We start from the raw sequence: 18,773 nt of genomic DNA, 5'->3' as shown, positions 1-18,773 counted from the left end.
GAGGGTAAAGTAAAAGGACAGAGGCAGAAAAGCAAGGGACTCGTTACAGGCACATGTGATTTGCATGTTAACTAAAGGAGAGCACTGTGCTTACGAAGACGCATTCAAAAGTCCATTCACACTCGGGCTGCCTTCCATAGATATAAGACCAGAAAAGGTGCTGCGATAGGTTTAGTTGTCTGTTTTACACTTGAGAAGTGTGGCTGGGGACCTAAACTTTCGGCTTTGGCTGAGTAAGCAACAACATTTACCTTTATTAAATCTGCCCATCTGCCCCTGAGAATGGCTAAATTAGATTGTTTACACTTATACAACAGTTCGCTGCTGAACACGAGCTACCTTCTAGGTTATTAAGATACAGACTCCTCTTGTTTGATACAACACGGAGCAGAGAAGCTCCTGAGAAAAAAGTCCTTGAAGCAAACACCTTTTACTGTAATACAAGTTCATATTTAAGAAAGTGTGTACTGTTGGGATTAAATGGGTAGATTTAATTGTGGTTCTATACGATTACGATCATCAAAGAGTGAAGCTAGATCGGTGCCTAGTGTCTGTTACGGACCAAAATATTTCTAAGTTTATGAAATGACTAGTCCGAATCATCGTACAATGGAGCTCCACGGTGAATTTCACCGTCGTTTATCAGTCCAGCACACAGTCGTAGTGGTTCACTCCCAACTCTCTTGCAACATGATTTACAGCCAAAGCAGGCTTGTGACGTGGGGGGAAAAAAGGGATATGATAAATCCATTCTATGCTACCTGCTTGGCACAAAACAGTAGACAGGCACAGTCAAGTGATGAGCTGGTAAACAGGCACAGGCATGTATTTCCCTGAGGGTTTTCTAGAGACTGAAAACAAGCATCAAGAAAAGGCAATATTTTATGGTTATTTATCAAGCAGACACAAGCATCCCTCAGTGTCTGTGATAATGTCGCACTGTCAACGTAAGTACAAAGGAAGATTTTTTTTTCCAAGTTAATTTTAAAAGTCTTCATGGGTGCGTAAAGAAAGATGAGTTCACACTGGCGTACAATCAAATTGCAAGATTTGAAATCCTAAGAGACTAAAGCAAATTCCACCACTTATTGGGCGTGGAAGAGTTCGCTAGTCTTTCACATATAAAGATAAACAACATTCACACTCACTGACCAATTAATCTCCTCCGACATGTTTCCGGACAGCGGTAGGAACTTGGAGTACCCACGCCCAAACGGGAAGAATGTGCAAACTCTCTACATCAGGGGTCACCAACGTGGTTCTAAAAACAGAACTACTCAACAAAAGTTTGTCACCAACGTGGTTCTAAAAACAGAACCACTTAACAAGAGTGTTTTTTGGATTAGTTACCAGTGATGGGTAGTAATGAGTTATAGTACTGGTAATCAGATTAAAGTATAAAGTATGAGTATAGTAAGGGATTACAAATGCAAAAACCAAAATTAGATTACTATTACTTTCCTTCAGGCTGCATTACTGCGTTACTAGTAATGTAACGCTGAACACTGCGTGGGAAGAAAAAATGGTATCGACAGCGAAAACTTCCACATCAAATCTGGGCAAGCGCCTAGTTAGCCAGCCCAGGAATGTGAAACTCCCTGATCTCTCCACTGACATGACCGCTGCAACTATAACATCCAGTTCCACCGGGGAATCTTCAGACGACCCCTCTCCTGCTAAGCAGGTGAAAATAGATTTAAGAGTGACAGGACTTAATGCGGCTGAACAGAAGAAGCTCGTTGCTGGCGACATTGTTGAGGGCATGTTGCCGTTTTCCGCCATTGACACTGAATCATTCCGGCGCATCGATGTTGATTTGTTACATGTTAATGATTTGGAATACAGCTAGGAGAGACTTTGACTTTTTTGTATTTTACTTACATCTATGTAAATGAAGGAGTATAAACACAAAACATTATGTTTTTCTATGTAAATGAAGGAGTATAAACACAAGAAAACATTGTGTTTTTTATACTGGGATATGCAGAAATATAAGTTAACAGAAGAAAGACTTGCTTTCTTTTATTGAAATATGCTGGAATGTGCAGAACAAAAAGGTTTAAATTTTCTTCAAGTCTGAGACTGAATTCAATTAATTATTTTTCTGATACAATGTACATCAATTTTAACGATTGAAACTAATAAATCAAGTTTTGTAAAGAGACAGTTTCGGATGGAATAAGCAGAAAGGGTAGAAATGGCCTGAAAAGTCAATTGCTTTATAGAGTATTAAGGTTGTGCGTGTTTTTGAAATGTAACTAATTACTTTTGGAAAAAGTAATCAGTAAAGTAACCTGATTACTTTCTTGGAAAAGTAATCAATAACTAATTACTTATTCAAAGTCGCTTGACCAACACTGTTAGTTACAATGATAGTCAAATGGCTGCTATTGTTTGTCCCAGAATATTCTGAGATCAACAAACTGGTCATTTTCTTAATAAGGAAGGAGAGCCAATAATTGTTTTGTACAATTTCCATCTTTGCACATTTTTGTTTTCGAATCCCAGCGCTAGCTTCCTGTCCTGCTTTTGCCTCCGTTTGTATTGAAACAGTGTGACACAAAAAACCGTGATGGGCTCAAATATGTTGCATCACCTATCGCAGATGTTAAAACACCAGAAAGCTTGCAGGATCGCAACAGGAGTCGCTAGCATGATCACAGTTGTCACTCACATACTTGTTGTTGACTGCTTCCCCCCAAAGAGTCCATGTTGTGCAGGCAGGATGTTCCACTGGACGCCGCGTATTACACGTTTGAAAATGTGACTTTCATCAGCCCCAGTTGTGATCAAGAGGCACAACTGGGGCTGATGAAATGACTCTCTTCTGAAAGGCTCTGCTGCCGCTTATTTTTATTAGTACATACGCTCATGCTGAAGTTGAAAGGCAAATTAGCCTAAGAATGGCTACATTCAAGTGGATTGCGACGGGGTTGGCAAAATTGGCTCGATAAGAGATGCTGGATTTTCTCGGAAGACTTGAAGCTTTCAGGAAACATGCACATTACGTGGAGTGGTTGTAAGCACCGAACATTTCAACGGAATGAAATTCGGACTTGCCTTAGCTGGAGACTCTTGTGGTCTTACCATCGCAGTTGAGGGAATGCAGTACAAGATGCTTGATTATCACAAACGTTCCTGTTCTGGTATTTTGAGGTATGTTTTTAGTTCTTTGTAAACTGAAAAGTTGAGAGAAAGGCCTTTTTCTTATGTTGCTGTTAAATGACTTTTAGCAAAACATGTGTTGATAATTATCACTTTATACCTAAAGTACTTATATTTGTATACAATTTTAAGCAAAGAACAAATAATTTGTATCATCGCACTTTTAAACTATCACCATATTTATAAGAGAACCCCTTACCTTTTCGTAAGGATACGCTATTTTCATTCAAATAAACACAGCTTTTCGTGTGTGTATACTGTATATGTATATATATTTATAATAATAGGTGGTTTTAATTGGCTTGAGTTTTTTTCTTTCTGTTTGAGACAGTGTCGTTACTGTTACTACGGTAACTATTATACAGATTAGTGCACTAACTGTCTCGCGACAAATTTCACTTTAGCAGTGACACATAGTCCAGGGCTAAATGTTCATCATGAGTTGATTTGTTTTCATTGGTTGATGCTCGTTGCCATGGCTAGTGGGTTTTCGGGATTAATTGTGTATACATTTTTTTTGTTGTTGTTGGTCTTTTTACAAATGACAAAGCCTGATTAATTCCAGGTCACAGCAAACCATGCAACTTGTTCTTGTCTCTCCTTCCAACTTTACAAATGTCGCAAATCCATCCAAAGAGCCAAACAAGGAACAAGGGGGAGGAGATCCTACAGAGAGGGATTAGCAGTCATTAAATGGGATTACGTCGCGTTAGATTAGACTAGATTAAATTTGATTGAACTGTATCATCATTGAAAAAGAAACTAAGGCAGCCGAATGAAACGTAATATCTGCCAACTGATAACTAGTATAGTATGGATAGTTTTTTTTGCAGTACAAAATGCATTGTTTTTATTACGGTATTCAGACTGTGTGGGTGTCAAACTCATTTTGGTTCACGGCACACATACAACCTAATTAGATGTCAAGGTGGACGGACCAGTGCAATCATAACATAATTAGCTATAAATAACAATAAGTCCACGTTTTTCCCCTTTGTTTTAGTGCAATTTGTTTTAATTTGTTTTATGTAAAAGATATTCATTATTAATTATATTTAATGAAATATAACTTTGCAACAAATATCCTGAACATGAAGTGTTTATATCTTTTTTTATTTTTAAATTTATCAAGTAGGCCGGATTCAACACCCTAGTGCGCTGGTTTTGGCACACCGGCTGTATGTTTGACACCCTGGTATAGAGAGTATTCATAGAATGAGTTGTGATTGTGATTTGTAGTGTGTATGTGTGAGGTGGGTTCGGGGATGATTGTGTGTGTGTAGTGATATACTGTATACGCAGATTAGATTAGATGCAAGTACAACGTTAGCTCAAGGCCAAAGGATCGAAAAACAAAGGGCTGCTTTGACCACCTACGCGGTCAGGGCCCACAGGAGAACCACTGTTCTTTCATTTTGACCTTTCATCTTAAAGTTTTGCTCATTGATTCAATCACAGCGCCCGCGCACGTGCAAGTGTAACCCTTATACAAAGAACGATGGTGATTAGCTGAGAGCCATAAATGAACTCATTGCACACGGGATTACTTTTGGTTCTGAACATGAATATAAGCAAGATGAACTTTGATCACATTTACGTTGAACTTTTTAATATATTTACTCATCCAGTCTAACCGCGTTAGTGCTATTTTCTCAAAACCCTCAATTACTGCGAGAGCATTTAAGCATCGGCTCCATGAGGATTCACTTGCACTTCCTCACCAGCTAACTGATATTATCGTCTGATATTAGCATAGTTTTATCTGTAAGAATCGGTTTCGGTTTTTCCGAAAATGAAAACCTGATAACGCAATGCTTGGGTTTCGCCCACATGTGATCTAAAAAGAGTTTTGAAGTGAAAGTGAAATTATGTGTGACACAGCACACCATTGCGAACAATGACATGCGTCCTCTGCCTTTGACCAGTATTTCGGATATCAGTAAAAAGTTACTATCCGATATCCCCAAATACAAATATTAAATTTCACTTTGGACCTATGACAATTCAGTGTTTCTGTCCAGCGTATTTGAATCATCATTCACCACCATATGGTGGCACAAGTTGAAAAGAAAAAGCATCAAACAAACAAATAGCAGTACACTGTTGTATAAAGGCTATAACAGCACTTAGAGCATAGAGCCTCTCTGCATAAACAAAACAAAAAACATGGCGGATATTCTGTAGAATCGTACCTGTCTAATAGAAAAAACAGCCACCTGCTCATCACCCACACTCCTGTGTATTTTCACGTAAGTGTGTTGGTTATCCGTGATAGATTCACTCCATGTTAAGTGAGTCAAGAATGAGGTTTGGATTGTTGCTGTGTTTTCTTGGAGGTCAGTGGTGCAGATGACCTGTCAATTATCTTCAGCCCCTGTGATTTGCCAAAAATAAGTGGAAATATTCCAGGTGGGTACACTTGCACGCAGGCACTTGATTTCAGATGAACACCTCATGAAATTTCATGAACTGAGAAAAAAAAAAAAAAGCATCCTTTGGCCACAGTGTATGAATTATGAAACACATCTGTGGCCTGTGCCAATAGAGATGCTGTAATGACACACTGGCATCTGTAGGTGCAATAACCAAGTGCTATTCAGATGCACTAAACTTTATTGGTAAGTCTCATTAAAATTCTTAATCGTTATGCTGTACTATTTAATAGTAATAATGTATTACATATATACTACAATCAATATAGTTGATGGTTTTTGGAGGTCTTTCAAATCGAGTGGCTTTAATGAATGAAGTAGAGACACGGACAAACACAGTTTGCAAACATAATCAACTTTATTAAAACAACGTGCCTAACAGCATACCTCGAAGTATTCTTTCCACCGCCCGACAACTTCCACAGTCGAGGTCAACAGCTCCCCGCCTCTGCTGTAAACAGTGTTGCCGGGAAACTGCATCCCCCTCCTGAGGCGTCCGACAGTTTGCCAGAATTTCTCCGAGGCCGACCGATAATCTTCCTCCATGGCCTCGCCGAACTTATCACAGACCCACAGAAGTTTTTGCTTTAGTGACCACCTAAGCTGCAGTTTGCTTGGCCTTCCTGTACCCATCAGCTGCCTCAGGAGGCCAACAAGGCTCGATAGGACTCCTTCTTCAGCTTGATGCCATCCCTTACTTGCGGTGTCCTCCAACGAGTTTGGGGATTGTCGCCACAACGGGTACCAGATACCTTACAGCCACAGCTTCGGACAGCCGCATTCACAATGGAAGAGTAGACCATGGTTCACTCGGACTCAATGTCTCTAACCTTTCCCGGGACCTGGTCAAAGCTCTCCCAGAGGTGGGAGCTGAAGGCCTCCCCACAGGGGATTCCGCCAGACGTTCCCAACAGGCCCTCACAATTCGTTTAGGTCTGCCAGGTCTGTGCAGAGGCCAGCTTCTTTCAAGGAGTTGGGTTCCAGACTGTGCGTGGAGGTGAGCCTGACTATATCTACTCAACTTGCCCCCCCCCCCCTTTATCCAGGGATTGGGCTATCGGGGTCCCCGCCTAGAACCACCACCCAAATCATATAGCACCATACCCTTGCGAACCTTCCTGCACGTGGTGGGCCTACTCGAAGGCAGGCCCACATTGCTTCTTTGGGCTGAGCCCCGCCCAGATCCCATGGCAAAGACCTGGCCATCAGGTGCTTGCCTGCGGTGATGCCAATCTGGACAATGTGAGCTGCCTTGTTTTTCTTTTTCTTCTCATCAAGAAAGGGGGTTGTAGAATTATATTTCAATAAATACGCAGATTTTCTTATACACTTCTGTACTTCTTTGCATGAAAAAAGAGGAATAGGTTATTATGTGATGATTTTACTGGTCTGGCCCTATTTGATGGCCAATCTACATTAACGTATCCAACTTATAGTAGTTACAGAGTATCTCTGATGAATACTAACCTAATGTTTTATTATTAAACAGGCAGCTTACTGTACGTTATGGTGTCTCCACTCCTGTAGACCCGAGTTTTTAGCCAGCTTGAAGATGAATTACCAGGCTGCTCTTATCGGCCATGAAAGCAGAGGCATTCATTCTGTCTGAATACGTTTGAAGAATTAGTGCGAGGCTCTTAGACTTGCTTGACATAATGACTTTGAGGACTGCACCAAATAGATATGGACACTGTGCTGTGTTTGCTATTTCGTTAGCACTTGTATGCACTGAATGTTCACGCTTGACATTTGATTGACTCATTCAAGCACCGGTTTATTTTTCTCTGTTTTGAATTTTAACTCCACTGTGAAGTATTTGGGGTGAAAAGCAATACACAATATCATATGGTACAAGAAGCTCTGGGCTGCTTGGACAAAGAAGGGGCTTTGTTTAACAGAGAGCTGAGATTCCCCTTTCTCTCAGGGGCGCTTGTGTGAAACCTGGTCGCCGGTACTGTCAAAGACAACGGCTGATACACACGAGTCCCATGTTGATACTGAGGCCCTGAAGTGGGTCACTGAAAATAACATGCACAGATGTTCGTATGGCTCTGTTGTAAAAAGAAAAATATAATTTAAAAATACCATGAATGAATAGATGGAGTGAACAAGGAAAGGTTTTTTTTTACTTTCTATCAAGTAGGCATGAACATCCCATTGGCTAATGTGATAAAAGTCCAAGTCATTAAATGGCAGGAGGAGGAGGAGGAGAGACACTGGATAGAGGAGAGGTGTTTAGAGCACGAGGAAAGTCCTCTCTCTGTGCAAAGGGTGTCTGCAAGGTGAGTGGGTCTAGGCACATTTACGAGGCAATAATCAAATCTGACACAATCGGTTCTGAACGTGCCAAACCCCTCCACACAACATTAGCTTCTGGCTGGAGACAGCCTTTACAAACCCCACAGACAATGCTACAAAATATGTACAACAAACAACAACTTTTATGATGTATTTTCTTACTTTTATTTACCTTTCAAAAAGTATTACATATGTCACATGTTTTCAACACTGTCAAAAACCCAGTCTATTTGTGCTACCTAGCTACGTGCTAGCTGGAGGGTTAGCGCTGCTTGCTAACAGGCACAAACTGCCAGGTATACACGGATTATTATGTCGTCATTATCAGCCGTAGCACGAGGTGCGTTCGGGTACATTTTTGTTTTGTTTTGGGTTTTTTTGTTGTTGTTGTTGTTTTTTATTATTATTTTTGCTTTTTTTCTAGCCCTAAATTTGAAAACAACTGGCTTATAGAACCCATTGTTGCTTTTAATACAGTTATATATATAAATACTAATAATTTAACCACTGAACCAAATAATGTAAACAATTAAATGTTTACTTCAATGTTAAAATGTTTGTTTTTTTTAAAAAAAAATGTGTATCACATGATTCCTTACACAACACTTGTGTCAGTCCAATATACGCACACTGGTATTATATAGGCTAAAAACCCTGCATTATATCTATATCTATCTCTAGCTATAACCTTCAGGTCTGGTTTAGACATTTGAGCATTGGAATGGAATTGGAGTTCCTTAACAAAGACTGGTGTTTAAATAATAAATGACTCACAGTTAGCCCACTCACTGTAAGTCCATACCTCACGGGCACAACACGCAAGGCGAGTGGAAAGGCATAAGGGATAGGTTGAATCAATGCGCCTTTTTTTTTTTTCACATCCCTGTCTGCTACCATTTGTGATATTTCACACAAAGCCTGGCAGGCTTCAGTCTGAAAATAGGTGTATGGCAACGGGGCATCCTGGGAATAATTGAGAGAAGAAGCCGTGGAAGTGACACAAAGATTAAGCGATTAACGTCCTATAGAAGTAAGAAGCCCGGAGCGCTTGGTGAAATAGGATAGATGCCAGCTGGATACAGTGAATTATACACTCAAGTGCGTGTGTGTGTGTCTGGTGTGGTGTCGGTGTTGGGGCTTTAACTTAAGACCTTCTTTTCTTTAAAGAAGACAAACTGCCCATCTTGGATGAGGTACAAAGTAGGAATGGCTCAATACAAAATTTATTGTCTGGAGAAGAAAAGAAGGTATCAAAGGTATCTGTTATCGAAAAGGTATGTGTTATTGACAGATACACTAGGCCGATATCCAATATGACGATATTGTCCAAAAACTTAATTTCCAATTCCGATATCAATCAATACCGATTTTTCACCCCTGCCCCCGCCCAAAATCCCCCCAAAAAGAGTTTAAAAAATGAGCTGCAATGCTGCCATCTAGTGACTTTCACTTTCATATACAGCTGTTTTTCCCCAAAACTACTTTTAGAGCATACATCATTTTACAAAACCTCAATACCGATTTTTCACCCCTGCCCCCACCCAATTTGAAATACTATTGAGCACCTGGTATGTCAGGCATTGAATTATTGGGTTTTCATTATGGAACGAAAAAAAAACAACAACTCCTACAGATATTACATAATTATGCTAATATCGGATTTCCCTAAGATACAAGTTCCAGTAATGGTATTGATATCAGACAGGAAAAAAGTTCTATTGAGTCATCCCTAGTTATGTTTTTTTTAATTTTTTTGCAAAGAAGCTAACAGTTTATCACCATTGCACTCTCTTAAACTGAAAACACCTTTGTTTTACACTCGTTGGGTTTTCATTATGGAACGAAAAAAAAACAACAACTCCTACAGATATTACATAATTATGCTAATATCAGATTTCCCTAAGATACACCAAGTTCCAGTAATGGTATCGAAATTAGACAGGAAAAAAGTTGAATCATCCCTACATAGCTTTTGATTTTGCGCAAAGAAGCTAACAGTTTATCAGCATTACACTGTCTTAATCTGAAAACACCTCAAAACGGTTTTGTTTTACACTCAAGAAGTACTGCGTTACCTACTGCTCATCCTACTCATGCAAGGAACACAATTCCATGCAGTTTGATACACAACTATAGGACCGTTATCTCTTACAAACCCCTTTCTTTCCTAGTTGCGTTGTTGAATCACCTGCACACAGCCAGTTTTCTGCTGAACTTTACAGATGGCAGGTTCATGGTTGCTAGGAGATTTGTGGCACATTTGCAAAGCCTCAATGTGAAGTGTACATTCCTTTATGCGGAGTAGGGTAGAGCATAGTGTGGATGGGCCTGGGGCCGCCGATAAAAAAGCACTGCAGATGGTCCAAGCAGTGGGTATCCTGGCAGTGGCGCTGCTCGGAATGAAAACACCCACAGAAGCTTTCTCGTGTGGCACTCATGCAGGATAAAGGGCATCCTTCTGGAGAGTCCAAACTGTAACTCACTGTAAACTGTCAGCTGTTGTTAAAAATGAACATTATCAAGTATGCTATCATTTTATTTTCGAGATAGTATTTCTGTGTAATCAGTGATAGCTCGATCTGTCAAATTTTTGAGTTTCAAATTATGCCACGTCTTTGTTGGGTCTCTTAAGCATCCTTTTAATTATTAAGGTTGAAATAAGCACAATATCATATCTTTACGATATGATATCGTAAGGATACCTAACGATCCATGTTTACTGTATGAACAATTTCTATACAACAATATAAAGTAAACGTACATAATAAACACGCATTATTATGTTTGCATGGGTTATACGTCATCTTCAAAGTGTCGCTTTCGTGGTTACGTCGCCATCTCCCAAAAATGTATTTAAAAAGTTTTGCCAATGTGTTAGTGTAGGTGAGCGACGTAGGTACTTATATGCAGAATTTGCGATCCGACTAGCGGCGAAAAATGATTCACATCGCGCCATAGGAATTGAATTCCGACGTAAATCGAGGACTTCTTGCATATACAGTTACGCAGTATAACAACATTTCGCACTCATTAAATACCTAGCGCAAGCAGAGGTAGGAGAAATAAGGAAGTACTGTCCTGTACTTCCCTGCTTCCTACTGCGCTTCTGCATTCTCACTCTATCGAGGAAGCCCTGCTATGCTAACTAGCGGTCACCTATTAATTGTTATGTAGCTTGAATTGTAGCTTGAATCCTCCTCCTGCAAGTCTCTGCGAAATGCATAAACGTAAATGTGAAGTGAAATTTTTTGTACTCAATCAATCAATTCAGATAATTTCTACTTCATATATTTTTATATTTTTTTATTGTATTTCTTTTTCTTAAATTAAATGATTTCATTATTCGTAATAGCTACACCTAGAATATTTTTTTACAATAAATCTTAAAATGCAGCTTTTTTTAAACAGAACCCCCCCTGCCCCATAGCTCAGTACTGTAATATACAAAATCATAGTGGTGTCCATAACTAGTGCAGTGAAGTGTGTGCAAGTGGCACATGGCAATGTGGCACGCCATACGTGCAACTGTCACCCAGCAGCATAGTTTGTGTGTAACCAGAATATGGTGGCACTTTAACAAACAGTAAAAGACTCATGCATGTATCAACAAAAAGAAGACACTATCTATCATACCTTAGTCATCGTTGTTACCAGAGGTAGAGGTAGTTATGGCTGCCTCTGCATCGCAACACAAATAGTGGCAGCAGCATCTGAGTAGAAAAGCCTCAGTTCAATTATGCATGTGTTCGAATTAAGGGTTTGCCGCGTCAGCTCCTTTGCTTGCAGATGACAAACTCCATCCTAACAAACAAACTGCTACACCTGCGATTTTGAAGTCCTTCTTTTGTGGCATTTGGTGACAAGCTTTTCTTTGTCTTAAAGGACAGGATAGGTGACATTACAATTCCAAGTGTTGTTCTATATTACCTTTTTATCCAAATCCAATATTGCTGATATTAATTTCTGATACTGATCTTAACCAAACCAATATGTGCAATATACATTCTTAGGTCCCATCATCTGGGTGAAACCCAGGCATTGTATTATCGGGTTTTCATTATGAGAGGAAAAAAAACGATAACAAAATCTTATGAAATTACATAATTAATAATTATTGGCTAATATCAGCCAATAAAATCGGTTGGCTAATATTATTGGACTAATCTAATTATTATTTCATGTTTATTTTTAAATGTGTGTGTATATAACATTCACTTTCGGATTTTCATTATCAGAAGAGAAAACGATAATCATTCTCATTAAATGTAATATCATTACATGTTACACATTACATTTATGCTAATATGATCCAATAATATCAGTTAGCCAGTGTTATCAGATATTTCCCAAATCATTATTTGATGTTTATTTTGAAATCCTGACACGGCCCAGATTGAATGGTCCGGTGGTCCATGTTTGGCCCACAGGCCACCACTTGGTGGTCCACCACTTGAATGTACACCAAGGGGATGCGTGATCTCGGGAAAGGAAATTAGTGAAGGAAGAAGTCAGTTTAAAAAGTAACCACTTGGTGGTCCACCACTTGAATGTACACCAAGGGGATGCATGATCTCAATAAAGATGTGTGTTTTGAGTGCAGGAAAGGAAATGAGAAAAGGAAGAAGTCAGTTTAAAAAGTACATTTAAATATCAAGGAAGTTGTTTGGCGTTAGCGCACCCTGCCCTCGCCTGATGACTTCTGGGATTGACTCCAGCTCACCCTGAGACCATATGATAATCTGCCTACAGATTAGGGTTGCTTGATTGCCGACTAAATGCTGCTCCGTCTGCTATCTCCTCCCTCTGCCGGTCTCCTCCATCTACTGTCTCTACTTGAGCCGATGTGCGTGCAAGAGTCATTTGGGACCAAAGGCGATATATAAGTATACAACGGTCAAAACTATTTCTATGCTAATTGTATAGCATGCATGTGTATTGTGTATAATTCTGCTGCACCCTGCCTGGAAATGCAAAACACAACAGCTAAAACAAATAAATAGGCTTGTCCTAAACATCCGCAGAACCAGCGAGCATCATAGTTAATCATAGTCCCTGTGAAGAATGGCCCCTTTAGCAGCCAAACTCGTAAGCATTTACTAAAAAGACGTACACCTTAAGCCGAGGACTGCGCATAAAACATGTGGCAGACGCTCATTCTTAAAAATAAATATGAAGCGATGCACCTTAGTAGAGGTAACATTCAACGTATGAAACAGTTGTTTTTTCTATCAGTACCCATATCACATACATCAAATATGTCAAACTCAAGGTTCGGGGTCCAAATGCGGCCCGCCATGACGTTTTGAATGACCCACAGGAGCTTAAAAGGTATTTAATAAAGACCATGCAACAGATTTTCTTAACCTGATATATGTTTTTTTTAAGATCTATCTATCTTTTGAATGCAAGCAACCCTCGTAAGTCACATATGCCACTCACCCTTGCTAATACGATGGCAACATCATAACCATCATAAGATGAAAACATCAGAAGAACCATGATGATCATTCCAGCACATCGACGAAAAAATACCGACCAAAAGCGTGTCAAGCTGCCGCAGAGTCATTTGCAAGATACGTTGAAAGAGAATGACATAACCACAATCAGATGTAACTAAGTAATGTAATTACAAGTAACTAATTACTTACAACAATAAGTAATCAGTAACTAATTACTATTTCCAAGTACGAAATTAGTTTCTTCGCCGTACGTCGAAATGATGGAACAAGACTTCCCCGGATAAATGTATGCGAGATGGCGACGTAATCACAACTAAACTAAAGACACCCTTTATTGATAATAATTTTTGTTCCTTAGATCAAAAAAAAAAAAAACAAGCACGGTATTGGAGGGTAATAGAAGAAATCAGGTCATCTTATGTTTGTTCCTAATTAGATAAAAAAAAAAAAGGTAGCTACAGCACGAGAGGTCGAGGAGATCTCTTTTCCCTGTTGTGAGCAGAGTATTTTTTCTACAAATAAAGCGCAGTATTTTTAAATAGCTACATGTGGGGAAGAGGGTATTTGCATTCGCACGGCTGTGTGTTGTAGCCGTAGCTTCTTAGGTCTCATGAGTTACAATTACTCTTGAAGTTCAGGGTTAAAATGTAATTTGTGTTCCTGGCCCACAGGGGCAGATGTGGTCAGCATGCTCGCTTAACAGCAGAAAGATCACCGTTTTGCTTGTGCGATCATGTGTGGAGTTTAAAATGTTCGACCATGTGTTGTTTTTGTTGTTTTTTTAATGGGCTACCTAGTCCAAAAGCATGCAGGATTACTTATTTTGGCCACCCAAATTGATGATTGGTGTCTGTTTGTGCAATGAACTGGAAATCTGCCTAAGGTGCACTTTGCCCTCACACGTTGAATTCTGGAATTTGTTGAGGACAATGTTCCTTAATATTATTAAAAAAATGTTTCTTCTAAAACAAAGGACTGGGAAAACAGTTCCAATTAAATTGTAAAAAAACAGTAATTTGAAAGAGTTTGAGATATGTTTGTTTTAAGTTGGTCAATAATTGACTCAAAAATTGTTTTGCGCAGTTAAATCTTTCACATAACGACAGGTATTTTCTGTTTTTTTTTTTCTTCTTTCAACAGCTGTTAAAATGCGATCTTCAGTCCCATTAGAACAGGGGTCGCTAATAGGAAGATTAGAATCTACCAGTAGACTCCAAAGGGAGTGCTGGTAGATCATGAACAATTAAAATGTAACAGATTTAAATGTAAAACATTTAAATATCAATATCAATTCTATAGTGCATGCAAGCGGCCATTTACTGTACGATAAGAATAAAATCAGAATGTGCCATACAGATTAATGCACTTCATCAGTATCCCAACATATTATATACATATATATCATGGGGCATCAGTATACGAGCCACCCTAAATACGAGTCTTCCAAGTTACAAGTAAGCAACTTTTGCAAGATATTCTTTGTGATACGAGGAAACATCTAGTTATTTGTCCACTCACTGTCCCTCGCTGGGTTTTTCTATCATTTGTGTTTTCTCTCTCTCTCTCTCTCTCTCTCTCCCTCTCTTTATCATCTAAATCGAGTCCCCACTCCTAGTCCTTCTCCTATCTTAGTAGCGGTGACACCCGCTCACTGTCCCTCGCTGGGATATCTTACCCATTTTTATAACAATAATATAAAATGTTTTCTTAATTATTATTATTTTATATTATCAATATATATGTTTTTATCTATGTTTTAGTTTAAGTTAAGAAAGAGGGGGGATTTAATTTAAGTAATTAATAGTATATTTCTAGGGGGGGCTGGAATGAATTAATTGTTTTTTTTTTGGTCATTTTTAATGGGGAAAATACTTTATATATATATTTTATATATTTTCAAATATATATACTGTATATATATATTTTCATATATATATTTAAAATATATATATATATTTTAAATATATATATGAAAATAGTAACTATATATTTTACCTATTCATTCGCCTGGTCATTTGCATAGTAGCTCCCAACGATTAGAATGATGTGTTTTCCCTTTTTTTCACTTGGAAACATTATCATTGTATTCAATTACTCAGGTCACGTGACATTTGCCTTAGATAGATTACGATGGATGGATAGATAGATGTTAACCAACATAGAAAGGTTCAAACCACATACTTGAAATACGACTCTCGGTAAATGCAGTCCATTTCATTGTCTACGCCTCGAGGGGCCGAGTCGTGTGAGCACTGCCACATTGTCCCTGTTGCTTTTTTTTTTTTTTTTTTAAACAACCGGCAGATATTTAATGTCAAAGTCAGTCATGCTTGCAGACATACTGTACTGTAATCGGTGACTTTGAAGTGAATGTTGTGACAGGCTCATAATATATCTCTTTTGTTGTGCCTGGCAGCGATGATCAACAATAAGCATGCTCGGTTGCCTGCCGGAAGCTGTTTTACAGCTTTTGACCTTGCTAATACAATGTGGAAGGAAAGACGCCGCCCGCATAATGATGAGCTTTGGATGAGATTGAGACAGTGTATAAGGTAAAACGGGTGGGATGGGGGGAAGGGGGGGGTGGAATTACATGAAAACAGAGAAAAATGAGTGTAATGTCCTTGCAGTGCATCACTTTAATGAATCTAGATGGTCAGATAAGGATGAAAGTATTTTAATGAACACACAGGGCTTGGTTTTCTTAGTGTTTACAGACGACTTTAATGTGAATTAGCATGTCAACATTAGCATTTTGCACATAAACTTTATATATGTATAGCTACATGACACGTAAAACAAAAAAATAGACATGTGTTCCCCAAGGCCGAAGCTATCAAGGAAAGCACTGTTTTGAGTTCTTCATCATATGACTGAGGAAAAAACAGACTTCCGGAAATAAAGCATCACAGATCTAAAAGAGTGCTCACCCTGACATGCTTTTGAAAGCTAAGGCTAATGTCCTTGCTATTTAAATATATATATAACAATACTGAATGATTTGCCATAATTAAAATGCATAATTAAAACGCTCAAAACACTTATCATTGCTCAGATCAGTGGTGTCAAACATACGGCCGGCGGGTTAAAACTGGCCCGCTATGGGGGTTCTATCCGGCCCGGTTGATGAATTTTGAAAATAAAAAACAAATCACAAACAAAACTTGTGATGAATTTTGAAAATAAAAAACAAATTAGTAAAACTATATGTCAATAAATATGTAGCTTTATCTAACATACTTATTTGCATGAAAACTTATTGCTGTTTAGAGGTCATTATGTTATGATTGTACAACAAAGGAGTAAAACATGGACTTATTGATGTTTAGAGGTCATTATGTTATGATTTGGCCGTTAACATCTAATTAGACCGTATGTGGCCCGTGAGCCACGAGTTTGATTTTTTATTATTATTGATAGTGCTTCCTGCAGAGCAGTATGTGGCCCGTGAGCCACGAGTTTGAGCAAGGGCTGTCAAACATACGGCCAGTGGGCCAAAAAACGTCCCACTTGGGGTTTCAGTCCAAATCCTACTTAATGAATGTTGAAATTAAAAAATACAAAAAAATTAATTTTCAGGAAAAGTTTTGTAAAATTATTAGTTTCACACCCCTGGTGCGGAGGCTAAAACTCCGTACAAATCGTACAAATAGGATACATAAGTTGATTATAATAAGTATCCTCTAAGCCCTTGTGCATACATAACATATCTTTACTAGTATACAGTATATCTGTATCACATATATTTCCGTTAACGTTTTTAAAATACTGATTCTAATGTCTACGAATCACGACATTTGTAGCCAACACACTGGCAAATGCCTCAGAATTCTTTGGCTTTGGGATGCTACCTGTTTGTCTTCCGATGTCCTCACGTGTACCAGACCACTCAACAGTGCTTCATCGGAGTCAGGCCTATCATCATCTTCGACCGAAACACGTACCCTATCATTCAACCTATTGTCGGTGCCCGCTAAGTGACGTCATGCCAGGATCGTCTTCTCTGAGATACAGACTGTACTCCCTTATGCCACCAGATCAGGAGGTCATTGATACTTGATAGGAATGACTCATTGCTGGTAGGCGTTATCCATCCATCCTCTGGCTTGGCCTTTGTTCAAAAGACGAATAGGTTCCTCTATTTGACCGTCCAGTGGACCAATTGCTGGTGTTTAAGACCGGGTATTGCTACCAATTCCCTAGGGGTCATGCAAATGAGCGTAGTAAGTCATTTACCACATCATAGCCGCTATGATGGCTGACAGGATCTTTTATGTTGTGGAGAGGCGTGTTATTGCTCTAATTACCACAGACATTAAGCCCAGTCTATTGCAAAGCACTGATACACTTAAAAATGTATTAACTTGGACAACATTATTAATATATACAATTTCATAGACATACAAATTGTTTTCAATGTTGTTGGGGGTTTTTGTAGGGAGGTAATGGTTTATTTTCTGTTTAATTGGTACTTAATCGAAGTACCTCAACATATCTCAACATGTATGTATGTGTAAATATTTGTGTATATATGTATGTATGTATATATTAGTAAATAAATTAAATAAATTAAATAATAAAATAAATTAGTAAATATATGATGTGTGTATATGTATGTATATATGTACAGTATATGTATATATATTTGTATTTACTATATATGTACTGTATATGTATGTATATATGTTTGTATATACTGTATATATGTAGTGTATATGTATGTATATATGTGTATATATATGTGTGTATGTATGTATATGTGTATATATTTATGTGTATGTATATATTTATATCCCAACTCACAAAATTGTGGATACCCTTGGTTTATATAATCAAATCAAGAAGACTGTTGGCCGTATGATATTTTTGATGTCTGGTTGCCAGTTATAGGTTAGAACATTTTGAGGAGAGCAAACGCCTTTCTTTTTGGTTTATTGCCTAAAAATGTTTTTACGATCATTTATCTTGTCCAAAATAGACTTTCTTTCTGCCTCGTGTACTAAAAGAACCCCTGTGTTAGTAATCCATTTTCCCATCCCATACAGTAGCATCTCACTCCCTAAATGTGGATCGGCGCGCTTAATGTTTCGCCGAAACGTTTTTTATTTGAGGAAATAGCTCTAAAAACAGAACGCGTCTTCTAGCACTTTGCCACCTACTTGAATTACACCCATCCATTCCCATCTGCCGCTGCACATTATAGGACAAAGCTGTGTTGGACTGCTCCACATGGATATTTATACACACCAGAGAGAACTGATGGATGAATTTCAGATGTGTTTCCCAAGAGTCTGAAAGGATGTTTCCATTTCTAGACTAAGGGGAGGTGGGGAGGTGGGGTGGGGGTGCTCCACATGCCTCCTGGGAATAGAGAATCTAAGGTGCCAGTGCTGCTGTTTCCATGTGATTACCTCAGCTC

The 18,773-nt window shown here is 38.6% G+C and overlaps 1 protein-coding gene across 1 annotated transcript in view; it reads left to right on the top strand.

Moving 5' to 3' along the window:
• Positions 1 to 18,773, top strand: part of LOC103380620 (dynein assembly factor 3, axonemal-like) — a 59,438-nt gene that overhangs the window by 3,838 nt on the left and 36,827 nt on the right. The window contains exon 6 of the mRNA XM_008312638.3: positions 6,234 to 6,539. Within this exon, the coding sequence (XP_008310860.3) occupies positions 6,234 to 6,539 (306 nt within the window). The remainder of the gene's footprint in view (positions 1 to 6,233; positions 6,540 to 18,773) is intronic.

This window comes from Cynoglossus semilaevis, chromosome 7, assembly GCF_000523025.1.
Source record: "Cynoglossus semilaevis isolate Cse_v1.0 chromosome 7, Cse_v1.0, whole genome shotgun sequence".
NCBI lineage: Eukaryota > Metazoa > Chordata > Actinopteri > Pleuronectiformes > Cynoglossidae > Cynoglossus > Cynoglossus semilaevis.
Note: the sequence above shows the minus strand (reverse complement) of the source record. Positions and strands in the feature narration are given on the sequence as shown.